The sequence below is a fragment of the Gigantopelta aegis genome, chromosome 2 (assembly GCF_016097555.1).
Source record: "Gigantopelta aegis isolate Gae_Host chromosome 2, Gae_host_genome, whole genome shotgun sequence".
Classification (NCBI taxonomy): Eukaryota; Metazoa; Mollusca; class Gastropoda; order Neomphalida; family Peltospiridae; genus Gigantopelta; species Gigantopelta aegis.
Window position 1 is genome coordinate 42,335,455 of NC_054700.1, and position 15,471 is coordinate 42,350,925.

The 15,471-nt window shown below is 34.4% G+C and overlaps 2 protein-coding genes across 2 annotated transcripts in view; one reads left to right on the forward strand and one right to left on the reverse strand.

Moving 5' to 3' along the window:
- Window positions 1-5,228, forward strand: part of LOC121385801 (ATP-binding cassette sub-family C member 4-like) — a 32,153-nt gene extending 26,925 nt beyond the window's left edge. The window contains exons 20-21 of the mRNA XM_041516593.1: window positions 252-357; window positions 2,840-5,228. Of these exons, the coding sequence (XP_041372527.1) occupies window positions 252-357; window positions 2,840-3,775 (1,042 nt within the window). The 3' untranslated portion in view covers window positions 3,776-5,228. The remainder of the gene's footprint in view (window positions 1-251; window positions 358-2,839) is intronic.
- Window positions 5,229-12,171: 6,943 nt separating this feature from the next.
- LOC121385821 (DIS3-like exonuclease 1) overlaps window positions 12,172-15,471 on the reverse strand; it is a 35,938-nt gene continuing 32,638 nt past the window's right edge. Inside the window, 3 exon segments of the mRNA XM_041516612.1 lie at window positions 12,172-13,420; window positions 13,587-13,699; window positions 14,456-14,590. Of these exon segments, the coding sequence (XP_041372546.1) occupies window positions 13,372-13,420; window positions 13,587-13,699; window positions 14,456-14,590 (297 nt within the window). The 3' untranslated portion in view covers window positions 12,172-13,371.

Sequence of the window (15,471 nt, forward strand, 5' to 3'; positions counted from 1 at the left end):
TTTAAAGGCTTAATTGCCCTTGGTAAACTTGTAGCGGGTTTCTTCCCTAAAACTATAATGTCAGAATCACCTCCAATAGCCAATGATTAATAAACGAATGTGCTCTAAATAAGAACCTGCTGGTTTAATTACTTCACTAATAATGAACCTTCTCAGAAAGTGCTCTAGTGGTGTTGTTAAACAAAACAAACTATAACTTTTTTTGTCCTATGGTACAGTAACTGACAAATTACATGTTTGTGTTTATCCAGAACTGATGAGTTTATCCAGATGACCCTGCGCTCCAAGTTCCGAAGCTGTACAGTTCTTACTGTGGCGCATCGACTAAACACAGTGATGGACTGTGATAGAATAATGGTAAGAATTACCATATGCTGTCATATTTAAATAAAGACGGTGATAGAATAATGGTAAGAATTGCCATAAGCTGTCATATTTAAATAAACACAGTGATGGACAGTGATAGAATAATGGTGAGAATTAACACATGGTGAGAATTAACACAGGCTGTCATATTTAAATAAACACAGTGATGGACTGTGATCGAATAATGATAAGAATTACCATATGCTGTCATATTTAAATAAACACAGTGATAGACAGTGATAGAATAATGGTAAGAATTGCCATAAGCTGTCATATTTAAATAAACACAGTGATGGACAGTGATAGACAGTGATAGAATAATGGTGAGAATTAACACAGGCTGCCATATTTAAATAAACATGGTGATGGACTGTGATATAATAATGGTAAGAATTAACACAGGCTGTCATATTTAAATAAACACAGTGATGGACTGTAATAGAATAATGGTAAGAATTAACACAGGCTGTCATATTTAAATAAACACAGTGATGGACTGTGATCGAATAATGGTAAGAATTAACACAGGCTGTCATATTTAAATAAACACCCTGATGGACTGTGATCGAATAATGGTAAGAATTAACACAGGCCATTATATTTAAATAAACACAGTGATGGACTGTGATAGAATAATGGTAAGAATTAACACAGGCTGTCATATTTAAATAAACATGGTGATAGACTGTGATTGAATAATGGTAAGAATTAACACAGGCTGTCATGTTTAAATAATTCCATTTTATAATTACTGTTTAGTAATAGGCGTCTGGATTGGTTAAAATGCTATCACTTGATCTATAAAACCAAAGTTCATTCTTCCATGAATGTGTAAACAAATAAAAACATAATGTTATTACCGGAACTACTTTTTATCAATTACGTCAACAATGGAGTCCCCGAGAATTCCATTTTTTCTATTTTTATCCCAATATCGTCTGCTTTGTGAGTGACAGTGACAAACTGACAGACAACAATCACAGACCTACACCACACACAGTCTGTGATCTACCGCAATTCAGACTTTAAACGACTCCGGTTTTGAACTGAGACACATAATATATATGAAAGGCCACAAAAACGAAGCTTTTATTAGAAGTTATAGCAGAGAATCAAAAGAGAGACATGAGCGCAGCTCTGTCACATTTGACAAAAACACGAAATCGACAACTTACACACGCAAAAACACATACGCCTTCATGCACAATTACGCAACCTGTCCTTTCCGAGTATAATATCACACAATCACAAACTTCCTCTGAAATCCACACACACAGTAATACTGAAACCACTTTATCCCTTTCAAGCCAGTCTTCACATTCACTTTTCACTAATTCAACTTTTGACAACTGCAGTTTTAATATAGTAATTGATACATCTTCTAAATTAAATAATTTGACACTCTCCCTTATGTTAATTAGTTCAAAATTCATACTCTAACTGCCTTACAACAAATTTTCCATTTAAGTATATAGATTGTTCAATTCTTAAGTAATTATTGTTTGATATTTTTGAAAAAAACCTTTTTGCGTTAACAGTTGATGTTCACTTATTTTACATTTTGTAACTTTTGATTCACATTTGATTCAGAAAATTAAAATTTATAAAACCTTATGTAAATCATTGTAATGAATCAGAGATTTGATTTGAAAAAAAATGAATACAACTTTCAAAGGGAATTCCCTTATTTGTGTATTGATACACCATTCATGCAGTGTGTAAAACAGTTTTAGTGTTTATCATCGCATGAATGTCAAAAATATATGTTCAATTCTTAAATAAACATGGTGATAGACTGATCGAATAATGGTAAGAATTAACACAGGCTGTCATATTTAAATAAACACAATGATGGACTGATAGAATAATGGTAAGAATTACCAAAGGCCATTATATTTAAATAAACACAGTGATGGACAGTGATAGAATAATATTAAGAATTACCACAGGCTGTCATATTTAAATAAACACAATGATGGACTGTGATATAATAATGGTAAGAATTACCACATGCTGTCATATTTAAATGTACAGTGAAACCTCTGTAAACTTTACATCTAAGGACCAAGTAATAGGTCTGGTTATAAGGGGTTATAAGAGGTTTTGTTCTATACTGTGAAATTATTTTGGTTTTTGACAGATTTCAGGTTTACGGAGGGTCCAATTTAGAGAGGTTTTACTGTATAAATGTATACATAGTAGTATATATAATCTAGCATATTGATGATAAACTTTAAAATGCATTAATACCTAGCCTGAACTAACCAGGTGGTGAGAGCAATATAGCTACCATCATGATATGGTAATGTAGGATATTCTCAAGATGAACAAAAAGGCCACTGTTAAAACTAAGAAAGACACTTTAACAAATTTGTTTTACTGTACTATGAAATGTGTTGACACTGAAACACATCACAGTACCAACTGCTGCTAGCATATATAGAACAAAAATCTTTTTTGTTTACTTTTGCAGGTGCTGGATGATGGTGAGCTCAAAGAGTTTGACATTCCTTACAATCTTCTACAAATTAAAGATGGTTACTTCTCCCAGCTGGTGGAGCAGACGGGAGGGCAGCAGGCTGCACACCTGCGCATGCTGGCCCAGATTGCCTTTGGGCAGCGTGCGTCTGCCAGCCTGTTGCTGGAGGAAGCTGTGAAAACAGCCACGCTGCATTTACGGAACAGTCGCGATGACCTCTCAAAGAGCAGGGAGAGTCTGAAATCTAGTCAGGAACTTGTGAAAAAAAGTCTAGATTGTTTAGATTCCATAGACAGAAATACATCGCAGCAAAGTCCACAGTATTCAGATCAGAGACAGAAAGAAAGAGGTGATGATATACCAAAGAGAAATGTTAGTCCAGGTTCTAATGTCAAGATGAATTCACGGAGTCCAAAATTCAGAGATAGTGTTCCGATAGAAAATGTCATTCCGCGGAAATATTATCATTCAGCAATGGACAAAGGGATCACGTCACAGTCTGTTACTGACAATGGTATCTCGTCTAGAAAAAGTGTCGATACCAATCCTCCAGTACTGGGCGACACTTCAAGGACTGTATCAGCTGCAAAAGATGGTGATCAGTATGAACCACCATCGGCAGATGGAGACCGTAAGACACCTGCTGCTTCTTCTCATGAAATATCTCAAACAGAGCCATTGCTTAGAGGCGATTCAGAAGAGCGAACTGGTGGTAATGAAGAACCTTCAGGTAACTCCAGTGCAGAATTGCTTCCCAGAAAATTTCCATATAATCCAAGTCCACTGGCCCGCGACCAAAACTACCTGAAGAGAATATCCGGTGGACCAACTGGAAGAGGCGCGAGATTTATAACAGGGGTTTATAAACCATCAGCAAGGACAGAAAACGAGAGTTCAGATGAAGACCCACTGAAGATCATTTACTGCTGAAGATTATTATTAATGTACTAGATATTTTTTCTTTTCGTTTTTTATTTTACATTTTTAAAAATTTACAGAGATCTCACACTCTAAGGGATGGTGTACGAAATAGAAGATACTGCTGAAGAATAATCTCATTAATATTCAGAAAAAATATTAACTGCTGAATAGCATTCTCAATAATATTTGAAAGATCATTTACTGCTGAAGGTATTATTAATATTCAGAAGATAATTCACTGCTGAAGGGCATCATTTATAGAAGTCATTAAGATCCAGAAGACAATTTATTGGTTGAGAGTATTTTCATTAATATTCAGAAGATAGTTTACTAATGAAGAGTGTTCTTATAAATATTCAAAATTAATTCACTGCTGAAGTGTCCTCATTAATATTCAAAAGATACTTTGCTACGGAAGAGGGTACTTATTAATATTCAAAATTAAATTTAATTCACTGCTGGTGTCCTCATTAATAGTCAGAAAACAGTTTACTCCTGAATATTATTCTATTCACGATATACATGTATGTGCATAAAATTTCAAACAATACATTTGAGCTTTACTTTTTATGTGTTTTATATGGCATAATTTGTACCTTACTCAAGTGCCAAGATTTTAAGTTTATTGCTCAATTTTTGTTTAAGAATGTAAACAAATAGTGCTCAATTAATGCAAGAAAATATTACATCAAAATTTTTAACGTCTGCAAACGCAGATGTTTTTTTTTTTTTATGACCTGTTGAAACTATACTGATTACGAAAAACACTGAATCTGTAATAGAAATACTAGCGTCAACCTTGTACTTATAATTTAAGTACATGTACAAGGACATGAAGCTGTTGAACAATCTTGCATGGCATTAAACTGTCTGTAGTCACAACCGTGTAACCCATTTCTCCAGGACTGGCTTGCGTGAGAATTGACCTACCAGGGGCCTAGCTTCCATATACACAGGTACGCAGCTGCGTACCATCTGAGATTACAAATATTTTTTTTATTAAAATATATGATGTAAATGTGTGTATGCTCTATGTTTTATTCTATCATCAAAAAAGTCTGCATACCACCTGAAAATCTCAAGCTAGGCTCCTACCTAATAAAGTTATGAATGGTGTGATTTGGGAACGCTAGCTATAATAAGCCATTTTAAATTCCAGCTTTAACTGAAAATGAATGCACTGATATTTCTGATTTATGTCATCATTTTCTAGTTATTTACCAAAAACACAAGTAGCAAGTGTGATCTGATGACTGGTTTAATAAAGTACATTTCAGGGCAAATTAAATGTATATATACCGGTACTGATGTCCAAAAGAAACTTTATAAGGTTGAAAACTGTATTATAGAAAAGTGGGATATCAGAGCTTCTAGAATTTTTATAGAATCCACTGGCCATGGGATCAGTGATTTTTTAAATTTACTAGCCATGATTAAAAATTCACTAGTCCTACTTTATTTACTAAATACTAGTAATAATCAAATATGTTTCCTAAAGAGGGAGATAGAGATTTAAACACTAACATTGAGGAGTTGGGTGTGGGCAGGATATTCATATTTACAAAATAGACGTAACTGCAACATTTGACCACAAATATTCACTAGCCGCCGGGCATGGCAATAGTAGTTATTTACTAGCCCAACATTGAATATCACTAGCCATGGGAGTGGGGCTACCATAATCTAGAAGCCCTGGATATGAAAGTATCATGAAGTTAACATCTAAATTTCACAATGCACTTCGTGATACATGCAAAGTGTTTGTAAGATGGTTTCTAAATTGGTTCTTTTCATCAAATTATTAAATTTTATGTATGTAACATTTATTTTGGACGTTAGTATATATATTCAGGCAATAGCTTGTTGCACATTTAACAGGTCAACTGCAACCCTGACTTTGTGTCTAATAATGATGCTAGTTCAGGGCTTCTAGATTATGGTAGCCCCACTCCCATGGCTAGTGATATTTAATGTTGGGCTAGTAAATAACTACTATTGCATGCCCAACGGCTAGTAAAAATAAAATGGTAAAATGTTGCAGTTAAGTCTATTTTGTAAATATGCATATCCAGCCCACACCCCAAGCCCCCATTGTTAGTGTTTTTAAGCTCTATCTCCCTCTTTGGGTGACATATCTGATTATTACTATTATTTAGTACAATTTTATTAACTTAAAATAAAGTAGGGCTAGTGAATTTTTAATCGTGGATTTTATAAAAATTCTAGAAGCCCTGTTAGTTCCCGGAGTTTTATTTTATATAATGTACCCAAGATATTATTTTGTGTTGTATTGTTAATTTATACTTCACATTTTGTATTTGTTATTGGCAGTGGGAAAACCTGGATAAGCTTTTATGCATAAATGTATTTCTGTTATGTTTCTAAAATAAAGAAGCATAGGAAAAGGAATATTATTTTTAACCCTTTAGGGTTTATACTACCAAATCAAATCTCCATAGACGACAATAGTAACATATGTGGCTAAAAGTCCTACCTGCAGCGTATCAGTCGACATAAATGCCACTGATATAAATACTACCAGCCCTCACCCTTAAAGTGAATCAGAAAAAATTGGGGGTCAAGCTGCTCATTTCTGAGATAATGGGTAGCGTCTATGACTACCCTAGTTCCACACAAAATTTGAGTATTTTTTTTTACAGGTACCCCATACATGTTTCAAGCACAAGGCTACTTGACACAGTGGTACTAGATGAAATAAAATTGCATACATTTTTTGCCTAGATGAAACTTTTTTTTTTTTTTACAACCAACACACTCAATTTATCACCAATCACAGGACTTGTGGTGTTCACTTGTCTATCAAAAGTTCGGTGCACCTCGAACTTTGACCCAGCCAGAAGTTATTTGGTTTAGTACTACCTTTAACTTTGAAAATGATATTTCTGTTCTTTACAGCTTCACAGTGAAACAGGGTTACCTCCTGTGTTGTTTTAGTAGTGCTATGAATCGGTTTATTTCAACTTATTTTTGTGCTTATATCCAATTAAGGTTTAAGAACGCTGTCCTGGGTACACACCTCAGCTAATTGGGCTGTCTGTCCAGGACAATGGGTTAGTTGTTAGTTGGTTAGTGGTTAGTAAGAGGGAAGATGGTGTAGTGGCCTTACACGTACCCATTGAGCCCTTAAGAACTCGCTCTGGGTTGGAGCCGGTACCAAGCTGCGAACCCTGTACCTACCAGCCTGTACCTGGCTTAACCACTGCGCCGTCGGTGCTGGTACTATGAATAAAATATGTTTGGTAACAGTCAATTGCATGTGAGTGTATTTATATTGATTACTGATTTAACAGGAAACTGTAATTAATAAGAAAGGCAACTCTTACTTGCTGTGTGAATTTGTTTACTTACGACATTGCTAGATTGTGACATAAACAAAATGGCAGTGCTCACAAAAATGCGAAAATAATTGACTGAATGTAGTTCGGTTAGTTGATTAATCCAATGATAAGTTTGCTTCATGAGAAAATGGTAACGACATTTACTGTTATTCTTTATGTTAGTTTATGAAATAAAGTAGACTGGGAACAAATTGATTTGATTATGATTTTTCTTAAGTCTAATTACCCCATGGATTACACCTCCGCACATTAAATTATTTTCTAACTATAGCTACATGCAGCTAACATGTCTATTCTGACTTTAGCTACATGCAGCTAACATGTCTATTCTGACATTAGCTACATGCAGCTAACATGTCTATTCTGACATTAGCTACATGCAGCTAACATGTCTATTCTGACATTAGCTACATGCAGCTAACATGTCTATTCTGACATTTGAATCAAAAGTTTGTTTTCTTTAATGACACCACCAGAGCACATTGATTTGTTAATCATCGGCTATTGGATGCCAAACAATTGGTAATTCTGACAGTCTTAGAGAGGAAACCCGCTATATTTTTCCATTGGTAGTAAGGGATCTTTTAGTGCACCATCCTACAGACAAGATAGTACATACCACAGCCTTTGATATACCAGTCGTGGTGCACTGCCTAGAAGAGAAAGAACCCAATAGGCCCACCAATGGGGTTCGATCCTAAACCGACCACGTATCAGGCGAACGCTTTACCACTGGGCTACGTCCCACCCCGACATTTGAATAGTGCTACCAAAAAGGAGCATTCTATCAAGTTTCTTCTATATTCCATTCCAAAAAGATGTTAATATCTAACAATTAATAATATTTAAACTTTAAAAGAAATTAAAGTACAGTCACGATATCATGCATATATGTAGGTTTTAAATAAATATATATCATAAATACATGATTAGGGACTGCATACAGAAGATTGTTTTAGACAATTGACAATTTCATAATACAAGTCAGTTTGTGCCATATTAGATGATTTGAGGGACTAGTAAAATGACCTTTATAGACAGGTGGTTGCTTAATAGAGGTGACTGCCTGATCAGAGTTAACCGTATTTATAGAATATCATTTAGTATTATTATCATAGTTAAAAACAGTGCCATAATTATCATAAACTTTTACGTAATCAATCCATCAGCTATAAATGTTTCATCAGTTTCATGAGTACATGTAACTTAATGATCAAGAGCCTATAGACATGTAAGTGCCGATCCTTGCCTCATACCGTTATTTATATCACAAATGTACTTACAGGATATTTCGTATCATGTTTATGTTCCGAGTGAAATAATTTTCAATTGTCACAAGCCTTAGCGAGTAACAATGAAAATTATTTTATGAGGGATATAAACATGATACAAAATGGTAGCGAGTTTAATATCCTATTACCCATAATCGAACTTAATTGATATCACTCAACTCGTGTAGTTGACGTTCCTGGATGGTTGTAGTTTGCCAATCGGTGATGTCACTGTGTGACGTCAAGTGATACGTCCCACTTGGCGTTCTAGTGGGACTATCACTTTGATATGTACCCAGATATTTTTAACCTTAATAGTATTTATTACCTTGAGGCTAGTAAGTTCAAGTTTTCCCTGAAGTGTTGTTAATTCTCATCTAACTTTTATCCTTCAATCATTGTTTGTACTAGCAGATTATGATGACTTGAAAAAACAAAGTGAAAGATTACAGTCAGCTAGATTTGTAGTTTTTTTCATCTGCACCCTTTTCTGTATAAGTTACTCATTGTCCATCAGTTTCGATTGCATTGTCGACGGATATAAATGTCTGTTCATACCAAATGATTTCAGTACAGTTGAATTTGATGAATGTGTCTTTGTGTACATGTGATTGCCCCTGGAGTTATTGTTAAGGTTAAAGTCAAAATGTGCCAGTTGACAGGCCCGTAGAAACTGGACTACAGTGAAATCACCTTCACTCTTGGTGGTCCAGTTTTATTTAATTTGTGGACTAATGCACAGTTAGTGCGTTTAAAAACAATGAAAATATACATGTATACATATAAAACTAATTTATGACACTACACTTTTCGATCCATAGATTTAAGTACCCAAGAAAATGTAAATTTTTTTGGCAAAATCGTGAACATTTTAGCCCTCAAAAATAGAGGATTTTTACAGTATTTTACCCTCTCCCTTCATTCATAAAATTTGCTTTTTGTCCTTGTATATAATATAAAAGGAAAAACCACCCCCAAAATTGTCGTCTAAAGTGTAGCTAATTTTGTCTTCTAGAAAATTGCATTTGATGCCATCCGGAAATAAAAGCAACACAGGGAAGCATATCCTAAATGGCTAAACTCTATCCTCTGTTAAAAGATCCTTCCTATGGGCCTGACTGATGATAACCAGTATTAGAATACATGTACATGTATATCAAAATGAACATGAAAATTATTTCTTGTGCAATACAATCAAAATATAACATATTTGTTATACTTTTTTTTACATGCTCAATATTATTAATTTAAATCTGGCAACCTTTTTCTTCTAAAAATTATATATATTTTTTTTTTTAATTTTTTTAAAATTAGATTTGTCTATTGTAATTATAATTATAATTACATATAATTTGAATTTTTGGACGGGGTTGGGGCATGCAAAGATAATAGTTTGCCACATGTTGATTTTTCAATATCGTTGAATTTGCAATACTTGACCAAACATACTTTGTAAGGTGTTACTATTATCGTGGTTGTGGAGCTCGTGTTTACTTTTTTGTACTGATATTGTGCTTGTTATACCATATAATACATAATCAGAAAGTGTTAATCCACATTTTAATCATGTTTTAGTTTAATCTTTTACATTGTATTTACTCACCTATATCAATATGCATTCCACTTTATATACATTTACACACCGTCTTGTCATATAATTTGTGTCGGTTCATTTGTTCCTAATTTATTATATTTGGTTTTATATTTTACGCTTGTGTTGATTTACTATATTACACTTCTTAAAATAGAAATGTAGATTTAATCTGGTTGTATATAAGCATTTTTTGGTTGTTCAATACCCGGTATATATATTTGGACATACACATTATAGTCAGTACTGACCAGTGTACATTGATGTCCATCAAATTGTTGCAACATGATAAATGTTAAACATTCTGGGCCGAATTTACAAAGCCTGTTTATGATTTGGATGCGTGAAAAAAAGTTTGTTTTTCGTTTAACGACACCACTAGAGCACATTGATTATCATCAGCTATTGGATGTCAAACATTCGGTAATTCTGACACACAGTTATCAGAGGAAAGCCGCTACATTTTTCCCAATGCAGCAAGGGATCTTTTATACGCACTTTTCCAGACACATATCATGGCCATGACTAGTTGTGGTGCACTGGTTGGAACGAGAAAAAATGCAGTCAGTTGAATGGATCCACCAGGGAGGTTGGATCTTGCGATGCAAGCACCTCAAGTGAGCACTCAACCGACTGAGCTAAATGCCACCTCCTAGACTGATGTAACTACATACATTTTCAATGCTTATACACCTATATTTAAGCAAAACAGGTTTTGTAAATGTGGCCCTCTATATTTAACAAGATAATTTTTATTAATCAATTATTGTAAAGGAACATTTTTGAAATATTTAATTTATATCAAATTTTGAATGAAAAGAAAATGACTGGAGAATAAAAATATAATTAATTGTTTAGTTTTGTTTAATTATTGTTTTAAGTCTCTTGAGAAGGTGGTGTTTTTTTTTTTGTTATTGGTTTGGGTTTTTTGTACAAGTAAATGTTTGCAGTGGGTGTAAAAACAAGAACTCTGGGGAATTAAATCTCTCGCTCACTATAATATCGGGAGTCACTTATAAAAAAAATTCATTAAAAAAATTATATATATATTATATATATATATATATATTATCATATAATATCTAACATTTTCAGTGCAATCAAAGGATATGATATTTTTCAGATCACATACTTTAAGAATTTGATAACTTTGCAAATTAGATGTAAATCAATCAAGGTCACGGCACTAGGTTTATTGACATTTAAGCAAACGTACTTGTGTGACACTCCATAACTGACATATGCATTCAGTCATCGAATAAAAACATTTCGATGGCAATTTGACACTGAAAGCTGTCCAGCATTCAGAAAACAAAAAAACGTTAAGCCCTAGTTTGTTTTGATGTAAGGACATCCAAAATTTCCATTCAAAAATACACCGCGCCACATTTTCTTACGTCATTTGAATATCTAGTAATGGCGGACTGGAATTAAAGTTGCATGTACAGTTTACAAAAACACGTATTAAGCTTGAGATTATACGATAAAGAGATTATTACCCTCGTATATTTCAGTATCGTCAATATCATATATTAGGAATAAAAATAATGTATTATGCTCGCCAGAAGCTCGCATAATACAATTTTTATTCCTAATATATGATATTGACAATACCGAAAAACATTCTGGTAATAACCTATATATATATATATAATATAATAAATTTCAAATTGTTTGAACATTCATAGATGTAACTGTAAACAAAGTTTCAACGATCCAGGACTTAGTTTGTGAGAATTGGACTTTTAATGTAAAAATGTAAGATTGAGCTAAACACTAATTTTATTAAAAAAAAAGTAAAAATTAATTTGCGAAACTACAAATCAAGTTTCATTGGACTAGGTGGTTATAGTTTTTGAGAAATGGAGCTAAACGCAAAATGTTACGGTTGGAGTTAAATGTAAAAGTTGACACCGTCATGGGAAATATCATATACTCATATCTTACCATTTGATTTGTTTAACGAAACCACTTTGATTTGTTTAACAGACACACTGATTTATAAATTTATTGGCTATTCGATGTTAAACATTTGATTTGTTTAACGAAACCACTACAGCACACTGATTTATTAATTAATTAACTCCCCCCCCCCCCCAAAAAAAAAAAACCCCACAACCCCACCAACATTCATTGTTAGAAAATAAAAACTAAAACAAAACATCAGTTGATTGCTGGGTTGTTTATTTTAATTTATAGTATTATACAAATATAAATAAAAAGCACATATAACATATGAAACAAATGTATTTAAAATATAAAATAATATATTTACAAATAATATAAAAGATTTTTTTAAAACTATTATATATAGCATGATTTGCACATTAAAATTCACTGATGTGCTCTCAATAACTGGGTGGAATGTAGCTCACTGGTAAGGATGCACGACTGATCACCATTGATGAATCAATCTATCCCGACCCTCACCTGTCCAATGATTAGTACGGTATATAAAAGGACACTGTATATGCTATCCTATCTGTGGGAAAGCACACATAAAAGATCTTTTTCCCTGACCTATCCTAGGCAGTGTCCCATGATTAATAAATTAAAAGCCATGATATATGCTCTGTTATCTGTGGGAAAGCATATAGAAAAGATCCTCCCCCATCTATCTTGGGCAGTTACCCATGATTAGTATATTAAAATTCATGGTATATGCTCTCCTGTCTGTGGGAAATCCTAGACAGGATAGTACATACCATGGCATTTGTTACACAAGTTGTGGAGCACTGGATGAAATGAGAAATGGCCCAATTGGTCCACCATCTTGGATCGATCACAGACCAACTGCACATCAGGTGAGTGCTTTACCACTGGGCTACGTCCTGACCCGTTTGTTTACACGGAATCTCGGTCACAGTACAAACATTCCTTTCCTTTCCTCTGGTGAATGTTAACATTCCCGTTGCTGTTAAACCTATCTGTTTAAATGACTCGAATACAGTGTACATGCTCAGTTCCTCCGCAGTTTGGCTATATTCTGCTTTCAGTACCAGAAATCTCTATCCATTGTCATAGTACAAACATTCCTTTCCTTTCCTCCCTAGAGATGTCACGTTGCTGTTAAACCTATCTGTTTAAATGACTCGAATACAGTGTACATGCTCCGTTCCTCTGCAGTCCTCCCTAGAGATGTCACGTTGCTGTTAAACCTATGTTTAAATGACTCGAATACAGTGTACATGCTCCGTTCCTCTGCAGTCCTCCCTAGAGATGTCACGTTGCTGTTAAACCTATGTTTAAATGACTCGAATACAGTGTACATGCTCCGTTCCTCTGCAGTCCTCCCTAGAGATGTCACGTTGCTGTTAAACCTATGTTTAAATGACTCGAATACAGTGTACATGCTCAGTTCCTCTGCAGTCCTCCCTAGAGATGTCACGTTGCTGTTAAACCTATCTGTTTAAATGACTCGAATACAGTGTACATGCTCAGTTTCTCTGCAGTCCTCCCTGGAGATGTCACGTTGCTGTTAAACCTATCTGTTTAAATGACTTGAATATAGTGTACATGCTCAGTTCCTCTGCAGTCCTCCCTAGAGATGTCACGTAGCTGTTAAACCTATCTGTTTAAATGACTCGAATACAGTGTACATGCTCAGTTCCTCCGCAGTCTGACCGTATTCTGCTTTCAGTGCAGGGAATTTCGGCCCCAGGTCAAAGGAAGGCAACTCCAGCTGCTTTTCTTGGGCGGCACTTCTAACCTCCTGATAAAATACACACAGAGAGAGATGGAGTCACAAGATATACTTAATTCAGGTTCTAGAATTAAAAAACCCCGTTAGATTATCAATATAATGAATGAATACATTTTTAATGACACCCCAGCACGAAAATGAAGAAAACTTTAAGTATTTTCTCTTTTATTAAAACTTATCCTGACCTCTGGCCGTGTGCATTTCACCCTTTATCCACCTTATGGTCCGAACATTCAACAGCCGAATGGCTACGAAATCTTCTGATGTACACTATCCTAGTTCTGGTCACGTGACCTCAACTTCCTTCTTTCTCCTACGCTCTCACGGTTTGGACGTTCTTGTGTTTGCTCCAGCCTGTTATCCAAATTTTTTTGTTTTGGACCCCGTATTTCCTGATTCTTTTTCTGTTACTTGCGTTTATATTAACATTGTACTTATTCGAGCGTAAGGTGGATAAGGAGGGAAATGCACACGGTCAGAGATCAGGAGCCGACTGGGGCTGGCACTTATGCCTAGGACAGGTGTGCACTACAACAGCTTGCTCTGAATGTGCACGTTAAACACTTTGACCTGACCTGACATCACCTTTGTTTTTACCTCAATCATCTAACACAGTACAGCAACCTGTATTAAGCAGCCACTTGTCTTAAAAAACCAGTTTTAAATATTTCTTTACACATCTGCTTAACATAAATTTGACGATGCCTATAAAACCTATGATGAACGTATGATGAATTCTGTTGTTTGTGAGATAAAACTAGTTACCGTTATTATATCTGTTTTGCTGGACTTGCTTGTTGGCTGAGAATCGGAACTCTCCTCAAAGTGAGGTTTGTTTGATAGCAGCTCAAATTTCAAACACGAAGAATGGGATCTGGAGGTCAACTCGGATATTCTGACCTGAAAAATAAAACTACAACAATTTAAAACAGGCGTTTTACAGAGGGTCCGGTTTTGAGGAATTTTGATTTACAGAGTGTGTGGTTTTGAGGAATTTTGATTTACAGAGTGTCTAGTTTTGAGGAATTTTGATTTACAGTGTTGGTTTTGAGGAATTTTGATTTACAGTGTTGGTTTTGAGAAATTTTGATTTACAGAGTGTCTAGTTTTGAGGAATTTTGATTTACAGTGTTGGTTTTGAGGAATTTTGATTTACAGTGTTGGTTTTGAGGAATTTTGATTTACAGAGTGTGTGGTTTTGAGGAATTTTGATTTACAGAGTGTCTAGTTTTGAGGAATTTTGATTGACAGTGTTGGTTTTGAGGAATTTTGATTTACAGTGTTGGTTTTGAGGAATTTTGATTTACAGTGTTGGTTTTGAGGAATTTTGATTTACAGAGTGTCTAGTTTTGAGGAAATTTGATTTACAGAGTGTGTGGTTTTGAGGAATTTTGATTTACAGAGTGTCTAGTTTTGAGGAATTTTGATTTACAGTGTTGGTTTTGAGGAATTTTGATTTACAATGTTGGTTTTGAGAAATTTTGATTTACAGAGTGTCTAGTTTTGAGGAATTTTGATTTACAGTGTTTGTTTTGAGGAATTTTGATTTACAGAGTGTCTAGTTTTGAGGAAATTTGATTTACAGAGTGTGTGGTTTTGAGGAATTTTGATTTACAGAGTGTCTAGTTTTGAGGAATTTTGATTTACAGTGTTGGTTTTGAGGAATTTTGATTTACAGTGTTGGTTTTGAGAAATTTTGATTTACAGAGTGTCTAGTTTTGAGGAATTTTGATTTACAGTGTTGGTTTTGAGGAATTTTGATTTACAGAGTGTCTAGTTTT